Raw genomic sequence first — 17,867 nt, 5'->3', positions numbered from 1 at the left:
TGGCGGGTCCGGGCTGGGGATTCGAACCCGCCACCTTAGGTGTATGTGGCTGGCGCCTTAGCTGCTTGAGCCACAGGCGCCGAGCCCTCTCATGATTATATTAAGTGAAATTCCAAACAGACTGCTTTCCAAACAGTATGTAAAATTAATAAGTGCGCTGAAGACATTAACAGAACAACTGTTGATTATTAATAAGGATTTCTGCTCAAATGGGAAATGTGTGTGTGGAAGGAAGATAGAAAAGCAATGAGCATCTAGCCTAATAGGGGAGGCTACACATAAAATAATTAAATGGTAAGCACATGGCAAATGTGTAACAGTGGCACAAAGGACATGTGAGAAGAGAAACAAATTCATCTTGCTGAGCCAGGGGCATCCGACAAGGATTAGGGAAGGAAGCAGTGCCGGTGGGAGCTTGGCACTACAGGAGTAAGTTAGATAGGAAGACAAGGAAAAGAATACATGGAAAGCAGTTGAACAAACTTCCCGAATTAGGAAAGTTCGGGGTATTTAAGGATTAGTAATCCGATTTGGTTTGAGGGAATTTAAGGTACTTACTGTGAATCATGATTAAATAGGCTAAAAAGCAGAAAGAAATTAGATTGTTTAGGGGCTTTGGGTGTAAAAGTAAGGAATTTCATGTAATTCAGAGAGGATGTTTTGTTGTTCATCATTATTTAGTAGGAAAGAAAAATTAAACTGGTAGCAAAATGTGTGAAAAAAAAAAATTGTAAACCATTTGCGAGTATTTCTGAGGTGCCTATTGCGTGAGTCCCAGAAATGAATGCTGAGTCACTTTGGGGAAGGCAAACTTCTAGCAACGGGCCTGGAAATCAGCCTAATTTTAGCACTGTAATGTAATATGTGTCTTCTTGATCTTAGGTTCCTAAGATTTTAATAGCCAGAGGACATTAGGCCGAAATTCTAATGCTTTTCCATAAGAAAACTGATTGCGAAACTTAGGAAGGTCAATTCATCCAGGTTTCTTTCTACCTTAAAGAAATTAACTTAGCGTCTCAAAACCTCGGACATTTATTACAGTTCCCTGATTTACTGAGGGTCACGTTATGTACCTTAGACATTTTCAAAACTGAAAAATCTCATAATTGTAAAATAAATATGATAATTTTTTGTCCTCAAACCTTGGATCAATGTTGCTTTTATTCCTGCTAATTTTAAACCGAATTTCCTATTATTCCATGTATTTTTCTAGTACTTTTGCTTACACTTTGTTCTCTGATCTGTTTATGAATCACAGATTCCAGGATTTTACTCTCTCTCCAAAAGCCGCCTTCATTGCTCCCTCTGGTGTGACACAAACAGGGGACTCAGCGAGGACTTCCCTCCGTCCCCCTCCTGCAGCGCCCTCTGCCTGCCGGGAGAGTGTGTGCCACAACGGAGGCACCTGCCGTCCCATCTTCCTCTCCAGTGGCACAGCCTCCTTCCATTGTGACTGTCCCCTACATTTTACTGGCCGTTTCTGTGAAAAAGGTAATCAATCTTCATTATTCTTCTGTATTTATTTTTAAAAGCTTCACCAGAGAATGGGATAGAATTGAAACATACAAACATACTTATGAATACTAGACGGAACAAAAAATATATGTATAATTTTATTTAAAAATGAATTCTAATAGAGTCCTTTCTGCTCGGTATTGGAGAAACAAAACTCTAAGGTTTTTTTTGTTTTATTTTGCATTAGAAATGCAATTCAAGGCTCGGTGCCTGTAGTTCAGCGGCTACGGTACCAGCCACATACACCAGAGATGGCAGTTCGAATCCAGCTCAGGCCACCAAACAACGACAAGTGCAACCAAAAGATAGCCGGGCGTTATAGCTGGTACCTGTAGTCCCTGCTACTTGGGAGGCTGAGACAGGAGAATCACTTAAGCCCAAGAGTTTGAGGTTGCTGTGAGCTGTGATGCCACCATACTCTACCCAGAGAGATAGCTTGAGACTCTGACTCAAAAAAAAAGAGAAAAAGAAAAAGAAAGAAAGAAAAAGAAATGCCATTCAAAATATATCTTCAATTGCCATGTAAAGTAGGAGTTAAAATTCAAATGCAGCATTATTATTTAGTTATTTCTAAAATTATGGTGAATCCTTCATCACCATGGAGACAATTAGGTTTTAATTAGTACTATTTTTATTGCTCAATGGCTAATCAAATCACATTTGTATGTTTTATATGCACCACAGCCCCATATTTAAATTTAGTGTTTAGGACAAGTACATTATTTTTGATGCTTAAGAATATGGTTTTAGCATTAATGAAACCATTTATGAATCAAAAAAAATTACCCTGTTGTCAACATCCAATAGCCTCCTAAGAGGTTTTCAGTTAATCAAGGCAGTGCTGGGCAACTACAGGCAGAATCGTTCCGGACAGGTTACAAGGCTTCAGGTCGGGGTGCAGAGAACTACACGCCCCAACACTGAAAAGTGTCTGTTGTTGTTTATGTAAAATAAATCATTAGTTCTAAATTAGGGAGGCGGGGATGGGGATTACTATTGGATTACAATTGAGAGTGAAGAGAATTTCATCATTTATCTAAAATTGTATTAAATAATTCCCCTTTTTAGTGCTAAAACGTAGGACTTCCTAAAGTTAACTCAAAGGTACATGTGTCTGTTATTTAACTCTTCTTCTTCCTAAATGACCTTGTGTGATAAATGTAACATTCAGCCAAATAAGCAAAACAGTAAAAAGCACAGAAATGGAAAGTTTATTTTCATGCTTATTTTAAAATACCATATGAATATTCTTAAAATTCAAAATTTTTAGCTGTGAAATGCTTTTGAAGATATATCAATGTGGCTTGATTTTTGGACGCATTGATGTGTGCGTGAAATATCCTGAGGTTTGCTTAGTGCTATATTTAGGACCATTTATATATTATATTCTGAGTAAGTCTAGGGGGATAATTCAAATGCTAAAGCTCTTTTAGATCCACATTTAACCATTTAAAACTCTGCGAAGGCTTTTTCTTTAACTTTGTGCTAGGTGGAGTCCTTTTTATCTCTCTTAAAATATACTTTGATATCTTAATGCTTTATATTAGCTTATCTCCTTCCTGGTCAGTAGCTAAACACATATGAGGAGTAGCCCTCTAAGCCATCATGTCTCTCTGCCCTACTGAGCCCCTAATTCTTTCTGCTTTAACTGTTTACCTATGAGTTTTAACACTTCACACAGTAACCTGTGCCTTCTTCCCCAAAACAAGAAATTCAGGCGTATTTCTGGTTAAGCCAAGTCTTGACTGAGGTTTAATACATTTGGTATTTTGAGTGCCAGAATGTAGGAAAATGACCTCAGGGAAAAAAAAAATGGGCCTCTCCCCCGTATTCATGAGATATGAGATATCATAGTATGATCTGTAATTTCATTATACTAACTCTTTAGTATTTCAACATCATCCACAGAGTGCATTGGGATATGCAGTTTCAGAATGAAAAATATTTCTAAATATAAAATTAATAGATATTTATTTTTAATATTTTTTAAACATTAGCCCCTTAAATTTGAATAAAGTGCCTGCTTCTTTCAGTCATAACAAAAGCCTAGAGCAGGTTTGTGTTTCCAAGCTAATGCTGTAAATATTATTTGTAATGGTATATGCCTTAGAACCCAGACTGAGAGATGTTGACTGCTGCCTAAGGCTGTGATTCAGGAATCTGGTACCAAGCCATAAATTGTTATGTATGAACTAGGTTGGCCACTTTCCATAATTCTTAAGTATAAATTTCAGTAAACAGTATTATATACCAGTTTCAAAGCGTTTCAATTGCCTGGTAAAAACTTTGCTTTGGATAAGCAGTTCCTAAATCTCCCTAGTTATGTTTATTATATGGGTTCATATAATTTCTTAAAAATGTGTTTGCCATAAAATGCTTAGACTTTTGCAGATAAATCAGAATTTACAGATAGACTACCAAGAAAATTATTTCTTAAATGAGTCCCTTATTGAGTACAATTAACACTTAAAATATGTGACACTCTGGTTCAGGAACAAAATTTGCATAACGTTATTGTAAAGAGTTACGATTTACCAGCCGCTGCACTGAATGCTTCATGCGTATTGTTTTGAACCCTCAGAATAACCCAGCTGAAGTGAGCTCTGCAAATTACCCCCATTTACAAACGGGAGCTTTAGAGTCTAAAGTTGTTACATTAATTTCTCAGGGTCGCACAGTGTGTACGTGGTAGAAATGGGATTAGAAGTAATCTTCACTGACTCCAGATTTCACATTTAACCACCATGCTGTATGGCTGCGCGAGTTACAGAATCGAATTTAATGTGACGGTATGACATAGGATTTTAAACTGTTCCGCTCTTTCATCTGTTTATGAACAGCATCTTTATTTCCAGAAGAAAGGAGATTTTGCTTAAAAAAAAATACAATTTCAAAAATCAGAAAACCAAAGAAGTTAATGTTGATCTAATAAGTCTTTAATGAAGAAGCTATTATCATAACTCCATAAATTAAACTGAAAAACACATCAAGTGACCTCCCCAAAATTGTCTGCAGAGTCAGTCATTTTCATAATTATTTCATGCAAACTAAAAGTATAGGAAGTCATTTTAAAAATATTTGAATTTCAGAAAAGTCTAGATATAAAAGAACATGACTGAAAAAGTTTTAATTGCTCAGACATCTAGATGTAAAGATATTTTGGAAATTGATTTTGTTTTCTTCACAAGCCTTGCTTCTTTCTACTTTTGGTTATTGTTAATATGTGAAGGAATGCTAAAGTATTTTATTTCAACAACTTTGATGTTTCACAGCAAAATGGAGGTATAAATTAATGTCTATGCCTATGATACTAGATTCAGTAACACAGGAAAGAGTTTGGAGGGTGGAGGGGAGATGTTGCCCAGTAGGGGGTCATTTTACTCAATCCTCAGAATAATAACCCAGCTGAAGTAAGCTCTGTAAATTGCCCCCATTTACAAATGAGAGTTCCGGAATCTCAAGTTGTTACATTAATTTCTCAAGGTCCCACCGTTTGTACGTGGTAGAAATGGGCACACACTGTTTCAATTCATATTGACTCAACCTTGCTGCCTACTTTATCTCAGTGATCTTGCATGTCACCAGGGAAACATAAGAGCATATACTTTGTTTTGTTTTATGTAGCTGCAGATAGGCAGATGGCTGATTCCTACTGTAAAGTTCAGAGTGACAGATTTAGAATATCAGTGCCTTGTGCTGGGGAAAGGGTACGCTTCTGACTATTAATTACAGTATTAGCATTTTTTCAGCAGTCACATACTTTTTAGTGTTCCATGAAACAGTTTTATAAATAGTTCAATAAAGTTGTATTTAAATGGCATCTATTAGGAACGGGAAATCTTTTCTTTATTTGATATCTGCTTATATGCCATATATGTTTAAAGATTAACTGTTGAGTAAATTACAACCCTAGAAATAAAAATGAGAAGTTTTACTAGATGTTTTGTCGTGTTACCAGTTTTTTTTTAAAGGCAGCTTTGATGTCAGTCTTTGTTTTTTTACTGTAACTGAAATGTAACGGGAAGTTGTATTCGAGGAGTCTGAATTTATTACGGACTTTCAATCAGGGTTGCATGTCAGACATTCCAAAGCCAAAAAGGCAGAGAAACAGAGCATGAGTGAGTTTTCCATAACCAGTGATTGGTCTCCTTTTCAGAGAGTTAATAGTCTACATCATCATAATAAAACCAAGAAATAGGTGTCTGCCTTTTCAAACATAATACCCATGTCTGAAAATCTGTCTTTGAAATCAGAGAGCAGTGCTGCATTTTTGTTAATAAATTACAATGGCTGAAGTATTAAGATGTTAAATTGAAAATGAATGGGAATTGAAGTCAAGGACAGGGTTGAAGGGAGACAAGATTACCTATTATCGAAGAGAGATTTCATTTTCTTTTTTTTTAGGTTACAATGTTTGCATTTATTAGGCAGAGCTCCCCTTATAATTGTATCCTGCCCCCAAGAGGTGTGCCATACACCCTAACACTGTGCCCATTAAGTGGGAGCACACCCATGACCCACCCTCCTTGCCTCTCCCTGCTCCCTCATTCCCCTGCCCCCCACCTTGAATGGATTTGAGTTTTTGTCTTTTGTGGGCACGTATTAGATCATCTACTAACTTGATGTCAGTATTGAGTATGGAGAGGATTTCGTTTCTGAAGGCAGGGGCGAGCTGGAGCCCTCCAATCTGCTGACCTCCTCACCACTGCCAGCTACTGTATTCTCACTACAGGTAGTTGGAGAAAAAGAAAGTCCACTGCCCATCCTGGTACCTGTTACTATGCTTTAAGTCTCAATGGGTTTAGACCAAGACTTGGCAGGGCAGTGCTCCTTCCTGGAGTTTCCAGGGGATAATATATTTCCTTGCCTTTTCCATCTTCCACAGGCTGTCTGCATTGCTTGGCTCAGGGCTCCTTTATCCATCTTCAAAGCAAGTGATGATGGGTTAATTGTTCTCATATCACCAGGACCTATTTTTCCATCTCCTTTTTCTACACTTAATGACCCTTGTGATTGTGTAGAACCTGAGATAATCCAGGATAATCTCTGTATCTCAAAGTCAGCTGATTAACAATCTTCATTCCCTCTGCAGTCCAGTTCTCCTTGGTCATGTAAAGTAACATATATGCACAGATATTAGAAATTAGGATGTGGACGTCTTTGGGTGGTGGCTAGTATGCTGCCTAATACAGGATTTCTGGTTGTCTGTTGGGAGATTTACAAGATCATACAGAAGAGGGAATTTATTGGATAGATACCCAGTAGATATCTGGTACTCATAGAATTGCAGGAAGAATGTGAGAATATTTCCTAAGGCCAGGCAGTGAGAAGCATAGTGGGGCTCATTCAGAAACAGGCTGTTCTATCTCTCCCCACCACTGAGTCTGAACTCAAACTGTCCTCATGTTCTGAGTCATTTGCTCAAGATTCAGAATCCCCAGAGAAGCTCTGAAATTGTCCGATTGCCAAACCTCAAACATATACTAACTATTGCTGTGCAGGAAAGGGGAGGGAGGGACACGAGGGAGCATTTTTCTATAGACTTCCAAAACAGTAACTAGACCACATAATCTACCAAGATCATCTTCATTTCCACCCCAATTATAATCATTAACAAGAGGTATTGTGAGCATACTTGCACACTCTGTTTTCTCTATAAATTTCTATCTTTTTTTCTTAATCTTTATTGCAGAATAGGTCACTAAAAAAAAATTATTGTCTTTCTTCCTTGCAACACACCATAAACATACCATTAAAATATTTCCATGAACTAATTTTTTCTCTTTCTTACTTTCAATTTAGGTCATCAGGACAAAATATTTTGTGGAGAAAATGGTATTATGTATTTATTTAAAAGAGTGAGTTTAAATGGTACTTAGAAGGAACTAGAACAAAAAAAACACATGAAAGAGAAGAGTTGTCTAGTTTGGTTTAGGATCAGGGCCCATGTGGGATGAGCTGAGATGTAAAGCTGGATATTTAGGTGAGATTCATACTGCAGAGAATCCTAAGTGACAGATTAAAATATGAAATTAATTACTACAGGTTTTCAATCAGGCAAAAGACTGAATGACCAAATTTGGGTTTCAGAATGATGGATATGAGAGGAGACTATGGAATTATAGTGAGGATGGGGATAAGATGGGGAGAAAAATTGGGAAGTAAATAGAAAGCCAAAAAGGAGGATGAAAACTCTTGTAACCCTAATTCTTCTCCAATAATTTGGAAGTACAACAGATCCTTCTGTTTTCTGTGCAGAGTACGGTACAGAGATTTTTGTCAAAAACTTACCAGTCTGAATCAGGCTTGTATCTTCTAATCTATTATTTTGTGAAGAAAAAATGTTTGGTATGAAATGTGATTATAAAAGGCAATTCACAGTAAAGGTGCCTTGCTTCCCTTTTACTTAAATATCATTTATTCACAGAAAAACCAAATCATGCACAGTAAAACTTTACCATGACACAAACAACATAGACATGCAATGAATGAGACTGACCCATTCTATAAAAGGTTATAGTCAAAGCAAGCACAACCAGCAAGCTAAACATGTGTAAGGACGTATGTACGTGCACGCTGGGAAGTATCATTTATCTTATAGTTCTACTTTGGTGCTAAATTTGTCAAGAACCTTGACTTTATTACATGCATACTACTCCCTTCTAATAGATTTATCACATATATCATACACATACACACACACACACAAACACATACACAATTTAAAACATGAGAGATAATTAAAATACAATTTTAGGGTGTTTTGTAGAACTATGAAACTTGCTATTGGAAAACACCTTAAACCTAGTTTTTTTTAAACTAGTATTTTACAGGTGCAGAAACGATGTTCAAAAGAAGTATAGTAATGTAAGTAGATGACCAATTAAGGGCAAATCTGGAACTAGAATACAAAGCCCATACCCTAAGTCTACCTCAGCATATACCTTTCAAAATTTTTCAATGGTAGATTCCAAGTTGAATTACAAGAATAATGTATTACATTATATCTACTTGAGATAAATGATTGAATAAACTTAGATAAATTAAGACAGTAATGACATCAATTGTACTAAATTTTCTCTAGATAGATAAAATAGATTTGACTATAGACACACAAACATGACATTGGAGGAATTCACTACTGGCCCTTATAATTGATGGGCATGTTTAATAGTATTTTTTCCTAATGTAAATTTTCTTATGACAATAGAAAGAAGAAAAGTCAATTAGAATACCTCACATAATTATTAATGAAATCGCTTTTAAAGTGGTAATGTTTAAACACAGGTAATAATTAGAAAAATAAACTGTTTTTCACATTTTATGCAATACCTAATTTTTATTGATTCTATAGAAGCAATGGCCAATAAAGATATAAAGAAAGGCATATGTGCAATTTTTAAGGGTCCTGTTGTCATATTAAAAAACTAAAAGATACAGAAGAAATGATTTTTGATAGTATATTTTATGAAGTAGTTAGCCTAGTATATCTACAATAGTATCATTTCAACACTAAACCTAGTGTATGTAAAATAGTACCATTTAAATAATATAAAACTGTCAGTGGAATACTTTATATTCTTTTTTATCATGCTGTCTTTGAAATCTGGTGTTTCTTTACACATATTGCATACCTTAAAGTAGCCACACTTCAAGTACCCAATAGCTACATATCTTAATGTCTTAGTTTATTCTGTGCTATAAATACTTGAGATCTAATCATTTATAATGAACATAAATTTATTGGTTCATAATTTTGGAGTCTGGGAAGTCCAAGATCAAGGAACCAGTATCTGGAGGACCTTCTGGCCACATGATAAAACAGCAGAAGGGGAGAGGAATGGAGAAGGTGGGTGGGGAGGGGGCTCAACTTGCCCTCTTTTAATGACATCAGTTCCACCTGTAAGGGTGAAGCCCTCATGGCCTCATCACCTCTTATGGGTCCCACCACTTAATACAGCTACAGTGTTTACATTAAATTTCAATTAGAGTTTTGGAGGGGACAAAGATTTAATCCACAGCACTGGTCTATACTATATCAGATTGTAAAGTGCCAAAGACCCAAGAAATGTAATGGTGTTGCTTGTACAAAAATATTGACATGGGGAAACGACAAAGAGGCTTTTCTACTTCAAAGTCTGATTAGAGAAGAATGTGAGAAAATGGAAGCTGCTGAAGTTCCATAAAGCCTCCACTAGGACACTGTCTTACATTACTCATTTGAAGACCAAGCATTAATACATTTTATTTAACAGATTCCAGAGCACTCGTTTTAATCTCTTGTCTATTATCTCTCTATGCATATATTATCTGTCTACTATAAAATTAAATGCACCAGCTGAATCCTGCAAACCTTAAGTGTCATGTATATGCTGACCATCGCCAGATTTATTTACCCAATCCTGACCTTTTGCTGCATGTCAGACATGCATATTACGTGTATTTATTAAGCAAGGCATTATACAGAAGTAGGTCATGGGGCTTCTGCATTGATCCTCCCTCATTCTTACATCAGTATATTTATTCATTCATAAATTACGTTTGATGGAGTCATTTATCTATCTCTGCCATGATTTCACTACAATATATTTACTGTACACTAAGCCCTGCTTCCAAAACTGATTATAATGAGTGGATAAGATAGGCATGCTCTCTGCCCTTTGCTTTTACAAGAGGTGTGAATCAATAAAGCCTATTTATGTACATTGCATATATGATCCAAATTGACATGCAAATTCCCAGAGTGCCGTAATAAGGGGGAAGAGGGTGGGAGAAGAGAGTGCAGAAAGACCTACTTAAAAAGCCGTTATGAAGAAATACCATTTAGGCCAAAGTTAAAAATATAAAAGTTCACCAGCATTTTGAAAAGCAGAGGAAAAAATTTCCCAAAGAGAACAGTACCCAATCCACAATCATGAACGTGAATATGGAAGAGTGACTTTTTGTGAGTTTCTGTTTAAGGGAAAACTAGAAACACCAACTATTTTCTTAGACTAAACATAAGGCTAATACAAAATGTTGAAGAAAAACAATTTCTCTAATTTCATTGCTTATTTATTTCAAGTTTATAATGAGCCTGTTGTCCCTTATCTCAAGAAATTTAGGAAAGGTTTATGGCAAAATGTAAATAGAATGGCTAGCTTCCACAGTTACTGCAACCAATATTCTTTCTGAGAAAACACAGTCTTTCCTGTGAAAATAAGATATCAGATAAACTAATGGGGTTTAATTGTTCTACTTTAATATCATTTACCATTCTAACATAATGGTATAGGAACTACACTAATATTTTTGTATTATACTATTTACAGTGCAATTGTAAAGATTTAAAAGAAAATACCATTCTTTAGTTAGCTAGAAGAAATCAGGGCAAAAAATATGGAAGAAAATATATTTGGATAACATGAGAGGCCAATGGTAAATGCAAAGGATAATATTAACCTGTTCTAAAATGTTATTACACAATAGCAAAACAAAAGGACTATTATGACCAGAGATAATTAAGGATAAAGTTAGTAGCCTCTGGAAAATTGATTTTCTGGCAGTTATTTTCCTCAATATATGATGTGCCTTTGGCAGGAAAAATTAATCGAACTTACATTTAGAAGATGACATCATGTTCTCACTTGTAAATACAATCTTATTAATGAAATTGAGAACCACCTGAGCAGAAGAGTTTCTTCTTTAAACTGTCCTTGAAACATTAATTTCAATTGCTTTATTTTATAAAAGTGTCTCTGTGGATGTCTCTTTCTTCTCTGCCCTGGGATTATAGATATGATTATGAATAAGTGTGGATAGGTATGAATAGATTTGAGGAAACATGGAAATTGAAAATAATCCTCACTCACGCCACCTTTTTCCTACAGTGGGAAATGGAGTTTGTGTAATCAGTGTTCCTGAAAATTATAGTGTTTCCCTCAATCCTTTTGGGGGGGAGATGTTTTTAAAGATCTCCACTGGATTCCTGAATCCTGAAACAGTACCAAACCTCTCAGTGTAAACAGTCTCCCCTCAGTAGCCATGGGAGATTTGTTCCAGGAACCCCATCAAATACCCAAATCCATGGACACTCATTCCCTTAAAAAAAATGGACAAAGGGATAATTCAGATCCTAGATGGGATGGACCTGGATAGAACAAGATTTCATCATGTTACTCAGAATGGCACACAATTTAAAACTTGTGAATTGTTTATTTCTGGAGTTTTCCATTTCATATTTTCAGACTGTGGTTGACCACAGGGTAAATGAAACTATGGAAAGCAGAACTGTGAATAAGGAATAACTACTGTAATATTAGATCATTTTACTCTGTCCTGTGCTCTTATTAGAGAATACCACGGATGTGGTAATTTGTAATGAATGAAAATTGGATGGCTCATGTTACTGGAGACCAGGAAATCCTAGGGGACTGCATGAGGTTAGGGGGGGCTTCTTGCTGTAGCAACCCATGATAGAAGTCAGAAGGACAAAGAGAGGGTGAGATGGAGAGAAAATGTGGGCCCAATGACCTCTTTTATAACAAATCCACTCCTGTTCTAATGGTATTAATCCGTCACTTTGCCCTCCATAGCCTAACCACCTCTCATTCAGCCCCACCTCCCAGTACTGTCGCAATGGACAATAAGTGTCCAACACATGGCGGGGAGTGCACATTCAAACCATAGCACAGATGTTAGTAATAACTAAGAAACAAGAAAGTGACAGATAATAGCAGCTAATATTTGATGTTTTACCACTGCTACGCACCGTGCCAAACTCTTCCCATGCACATTCTCTTTCAATACACACACCAACTCTTTGAGTCAATTAGTAATTTATTAATCAAAGTTCTTTTAGTCTCCAAGTTACAGAAACCAACTCAAAAAATAATACATATAACTAACATTTGTTAAATGTATAATATATATTAAGCATATTAGTAAAATTAGAAATATATATTCTTAATCTTAACCTCTAGTGACTCATTGACTCCTCATAAATAAGTGAGGAGGGCACCAGCTCCATATACTGAGGGTGAAGGGTTGGAACCCACTGCCGGCCAAACTGCAACAAAAAAATAGCTGGGGTTGGGGTGGCTGCTACAACTACTCAGGAGGCTAAGGCAAGAGAATCACCTCAGCTCAAGAGCTGGAGGTTGCTGTGAGCTATGATGCCACAGCACTCTACTGAGGGTGACAAAGTAAGACTCTGTCTCTAAAAAATAAAAGCGAATCTTCTTCTATCCCTGTATTTCAAGGAGAAAAATAGAAACAGAGAGTTTACATAATTTGTCCATGGTTATTTAAGCAAGTAAATTGTAGAAATGGGATTTGAATACAAGCTCGTGGAACTAGTCTATGTATCTGATCCAATCAGCTTAAGCAACGATAGAAAAAAAATTGTTATATAGCTATAAATGTGTTGTTTTATAGAACCCCAGAATAGAAATGCACAAATATGCGGAAGAGAACTAGAACCAGAAACAAACGCACTCTCAGTGTTTTCTGTTGGAGTCCAATTCCATTCCTCCTGTCACCTTCTGACAATTGATTTTGCATCAACACTGTAGAGTCCTGCCAAGAAAGGGCTAAATCGGCCTTGGACTGGCCCCGAGGAAGAGATGTTAACTGTCTAGTTTGGCTAAGGGGATCTCCCTGACCCAACCATCTATATTGACATTTAGTTATTAATAACCTAATTTCGTGGATAACACTAAAGAATAATTTAATTTCTCCCACTACTGAGTTAAATTGGCTTTATCTTTTCCCCCTATTTGTAGCAATCTGGGTATATCCCATGCCTTTCTGGTCTCTTGTAGATATTAAGAAGCCTTTTTCAATTTGAAACTTCCCAGCCCCCATCTGAAGCTGTTTACATCTTCCTGCCTCTTCTTTTGATGCAATGATTCAATGCTAGAATCTTCGGGGTCAGGTCAGGATAGCAGGAATCAAGACAACTGGGAAAAGTAACATTCTTTAGCATGTACTGATTGTAATTCTGCATGGGCAGCCAACACAACCTCACAGCAGCTGCATCCAGGGTTGGTTGGTGATTCCCTACAATACCTTTCCCCATGGTTACATTGTGCACTCTCTGAAAATACCCTACAGATTCCCTTTTGCAATCAGTGGGAAAGTTACTCACATCCCCTCATGGCTGGTGTACCTGATGAGGTAGACACATTCTAGAATAAGATTATTCGTACACAACTTACCCCTAGATTCATTATCATCAGTTGGGTCCTAGCAGGTCTAGGGCATCACCCAGTCCTGCTGACTGGTAGAAGTACAAGTACACTCACAGGTGAGTTCTCCCTTTCCTCACTAGTTTTTCAGGCTTCTCCAGCCCTTTGACTGGCCTCAGGCTATTCCTAGCAGGGAACAGGCCCCAGTTTCCACTCCCTGCCTCCTAACTCTAAGATATCAAAGTCAGACACAGCCAGACATCAGTTAAAGAGGTGAAGGCAGCTTTTATTCAGTACCTACTGACTCTGAAGAAGCCCCCTCAATAATAAATCTCTAACCTTCTCTCATACAGATTGGAGTGGGGGGACAGCTAGACCAATTATCATGTTAACACCTAGGTATGTTTAATACCCCTTTTTAGAAGAGGAAATAATTATCACCCATTATTTGCAATTTGGAGACTATATTAAAATTTTGAGAAAACAGGAAATACTCTGATAGGTAATATATATTATATACATAATTATTCATTATTTATAACTAGGATACATTTCAATCAAGATGTAAATGAATTCACTCTAAAGATCATGGTATTTCTTCTTACATTTTTTTTTGTTTTGTTTTGTTTTGTTTAATATTTGCACTGACTCATCCTTAGTGGCAGCAGAATTCAGCTACTCCCAAGGGGTTCTTGGATTCTCTTATTTTTTATATTAAAAACTACATGCTCTTTTGATTTTACAATATATATGTGATATAAATAGTGAATGAAATCATCCTCCACGAATTTCCACGTTTCTCCCGTGACTACAAGAGAATCCCACATGCTGATCCAGACCCCTAAGGACACAGCCACTTGAGAAGCACATGTTTATTGAAAAAGACTGGGAGAAGATAAGAAATTCAGTATCAGCCCTCCCCTTAATTAGTAATACAGTTTTGGAGAAATCTTGACTTTTTCACCTTCAGTTTCTCTGTCTTTGAAGTGTCAGATTTGCAATCAATGCAAAAGCCCCTTTTAGCTCTAAGCTTTATTGATGCCCTGATGGGGTCTCTACCATGAAACCTCTCCTGTTCAATTCAGCCGTTGCTCTGGACTTTGGACTCAGGGGCGACCTATGAAACTGTGATTCACCAGCACAGATGTCTCCTTAGCGTGGCAGAAAAGCTTGTTAGTAAGGCTCTTCTCTTACTTTTCTACCCAATTATCTCAGGATGGATTCCCTGAGAAGCAGAATCCAAGACAGAGATTATAATGCAAGGATTTTATAAAGGAGAGTCTTCAGGACAGCACACGAAGGGGAGGGAAGCAGCGGGACTGGACGGTGAGAGCTTCTCGGCCTTCACCATGCCCGTCTCCCTGTGATCACTTATGTTCAACAATGGAATAGCCTTGTCCTTTCCAGACTAGAAATTCTACTATGGGCTTCTCTCAGGCAATTTCTCTGACATGACTCACAGACAGAACAACTTCTGAGAAATAGGGAGAAAAGATGTTTTGAGGTGTAGAGAATATCTTGAAGCTCATATCTCCACTTCCTTCTTCATCCCTAATTGAGAGGCTTTGCTTCTCTCATGACGTTTGAGGATATGATTCTTTTCTGCACACGATTACCTGGCGTTTTCTCTTGGGCTCCCAGGGGTTTCACTCATCTCAATTTGTTGCCGACTTCTTTTCCAAAGGATCTGTGCTGAATTCTCCTTCTAAATACATTGATTTACCTGCTCTCATCATCCTTCATGATGTGATGCTTGCTAACTTGTTTGCCTTTGGTTTCCTCCACACCCCCCATCCAAACCTATAATCCATTTATGCTAAGTGATTCCTAATTTCCAACCTTCCACATCCTCTCATCTCTCATGTCCCATATCCTTTAATGTTCCTACCTGGTGAAATATTCTTTGCTATTTTTCTCCCTCAAAAGCTTTGATCCAGCCAGATGCATTGGCTCACACCTGTACTGCTAACACTCTGCGATACCAAGGTGGGTGGATTTGCCTGACCTCAGGAGTTTGTGACCAGCCTGTGTAAAGCAAGACCCCATCTCTACTAAAAACAGAAAAAATAGCCAGGCATTGTGGTGGCACCTGTAGTCCCAGCTACTTAGGAATCTGAGGCAAGAGGACCTCTTCAGCCCAGGAGTTTGAGGTTGCTGTGAGCTATGATGACACAACCTTCTACCCAGGGCGACAGAGTGAGCCTCTGTCTCAAAAAAACAAACAAAACAAAAAACCTTGATCAAGTATTATTTCCAGTGGAAAGTAGCTTTTTGTACTCTACATCCCAGCTTGCTTTCGCTTCCCACTGTGTGTTCCCACATCCCATTACTTTCTCTATTTTTATATTTAATATCTTTTATTTTCTTAGTGTTTTAACTTATGTTTCCTTATGTTTTCTCTTGTATGATTCTCTTCCTAGCATCTAGCATAGTGCTTGAGATATAGAAAGAAATAATTTTTTAAATTAAATTTAAAGAAAACTGGTTTTTTTAAATGGTTAAATATCATTTAACGATCTTTTATTTTTAGTATATTTGGTAAACACTGTGTTATTAAGGAAAAAGTAAAAAATTATAAAAAAATTCTTCTCTCTATAGCAAATCAGAGGTACAATCCCTGACTTTGTCACCAAACTAGTTCTGAATTTGGATATTTTTTTCAAGTTTTATGTTCCTTTCCATCTATATCCTGAATATTTAGGCAACCCTCCTAACTTTGATTTGTTGATGTGTTCTTTATAACACATTTATCTTTCTCTCCTTTTGTAGATAAAGGATAAATAGCTGGACTGTGGTATTTACAAATTCATTTGAATAAAAACTAACAAATTTCATAGAAAGAGTCCCTACACCTCGGATAGCATTTTAAAACATGACTATACTACAAGAACTAGGCAAATTATTTTTGGTACATCTCTGAAACTTTGGTATAATTTGTTGTCCTGAATAAACTGGAATGACTCAAAATTTTCATAAATAGTCCATAAATATTTATTACTCTCAAAAAATTCAAGCAACCTAGTTGAATTTTGATCTCAATTTTACTATCATAAAGCACTGAAGATTATCTTTTAGAACTTTCTGTAATAGCATTCAGCATCTTCCTCCAGAGTCAAGGACTTACTAGTTAATTTTCTGCTCATACTTTTCCATTAGTCAAATAATGAATTCCCTGACATGAATGTGAACCACATGGCTATGCTCTCCCTACACCTATCTCATTCTGCAAAACTGATAGACAAATATGTTTAGATGCCTTTGTGATGATATTTAACTCGCCTTTTTCTGATATTCTTAAGACTACAATTTCCTATGGTATTTTTTAAAATTTCTTATAGCATAACTATGTACATTAATGCAATCACAGGGTACAGTGTGCTGTTTTATACATTTTGAAATACTCTCATCAAACTGGTCAACATAACCTTCATGTCATTTTCCTAGTTATTGAGTTAAAACGTTCATACTCTCTTTTAGAAAGATTCACTTGTACCCTTGTAAAATAAACCATAGAGGTGACCCCACCAATCTCCCTCCCTCCCCCATCCACCCCCCTAACCTCCCCCTCCCACCTCCTTCCCATATTCTAAGGCTATAATTAGGTTATGACATTCCTATAAAGGCTATGATTTAGTTTCAAAGTAGAGCTGTGTACACTGGATACTTTTTCTTTCACTCTTGAGATACTTTGCTAAGAAGAACACTTTCCAATTCCATCCATATAAACACGAAGGAGATAGTCTCCATCCTTCTTTAGGGCTGCATAGTATTCCATGGTGTACATGTACCACAATTTATTGATCCATTCGTGGGTTGATGGGCATTTGGGCTTCTTCCATGACCAGCAATTATAAATTGGGCTGCAATAAACATTCTGATAGAAATATCTTTGTTGCAATTCAATTTTTGGTCTTCTGGATATATACCTAATAGAGGAATTGCAGGATCAAATGGCAGGTCTATTTTTAGTTCTCTCAGTGTTCTCCAGATGTCTTTCCAAAAGGAATGAATTAATTTGCATTCCCACCAGCAGTGTGGAAGTGTTCCCTTTTCTCAACATCCACGCCAACATCTCTGGTTTTGGGATTTTGTGATATGGGCTAATCTTACTGGGGTTAGGTGGTACCTCAAAGTAGTTTTGATTTGCATTTCTCTGATGATTAAGGATGGAGAGCATTTTTTCAT

General features: G+C 36.8%; 1 protein-coding gene across 1 annotated transcript in view; it reads left to right on the top strand.

Annotated features, from left to right (window-relative positions):
- EYS (eyes shut homolog (Drosophila)) overlaps positions 1–17,867 on the top strand; it is a 1,547,934-nt gene that overhangs the window by 1,120,138 nt on the left and 409,929 nt on the right. Inside the window, exon 30 of the mRNA XM_012805052.1 lies at positions 1,259–1,491. Within this exon, the coding sequence (XP_012660506.1) occupies positions 1,259–1,491 (233 nt within the window). The remainder of the gene's footprint in view (positions 1–1,258; positions 1,492–17,867) is intronic.

This window comes from Otolemur garnettii, unplaced genomic scaffold (genome assembly GCF_000181295.1).
Source record: "Otolemur garnettii isolate 467f Iridium unplaced genomic scaffold, OtoGar3 scaffold00035, whole genome shotgun sequence".
Taxonomy (NCBI): Eukaryota; Metazoa; Chordata; class Mammalia; order Primates; family Galagidae; genus Otolemur; species Otolemur garnettii.
The sequence above is the reverse complement of the archived record's forward strand: the minus strand, read 5'-3'. Positions and strand labels throughout refer to the sequence as shown.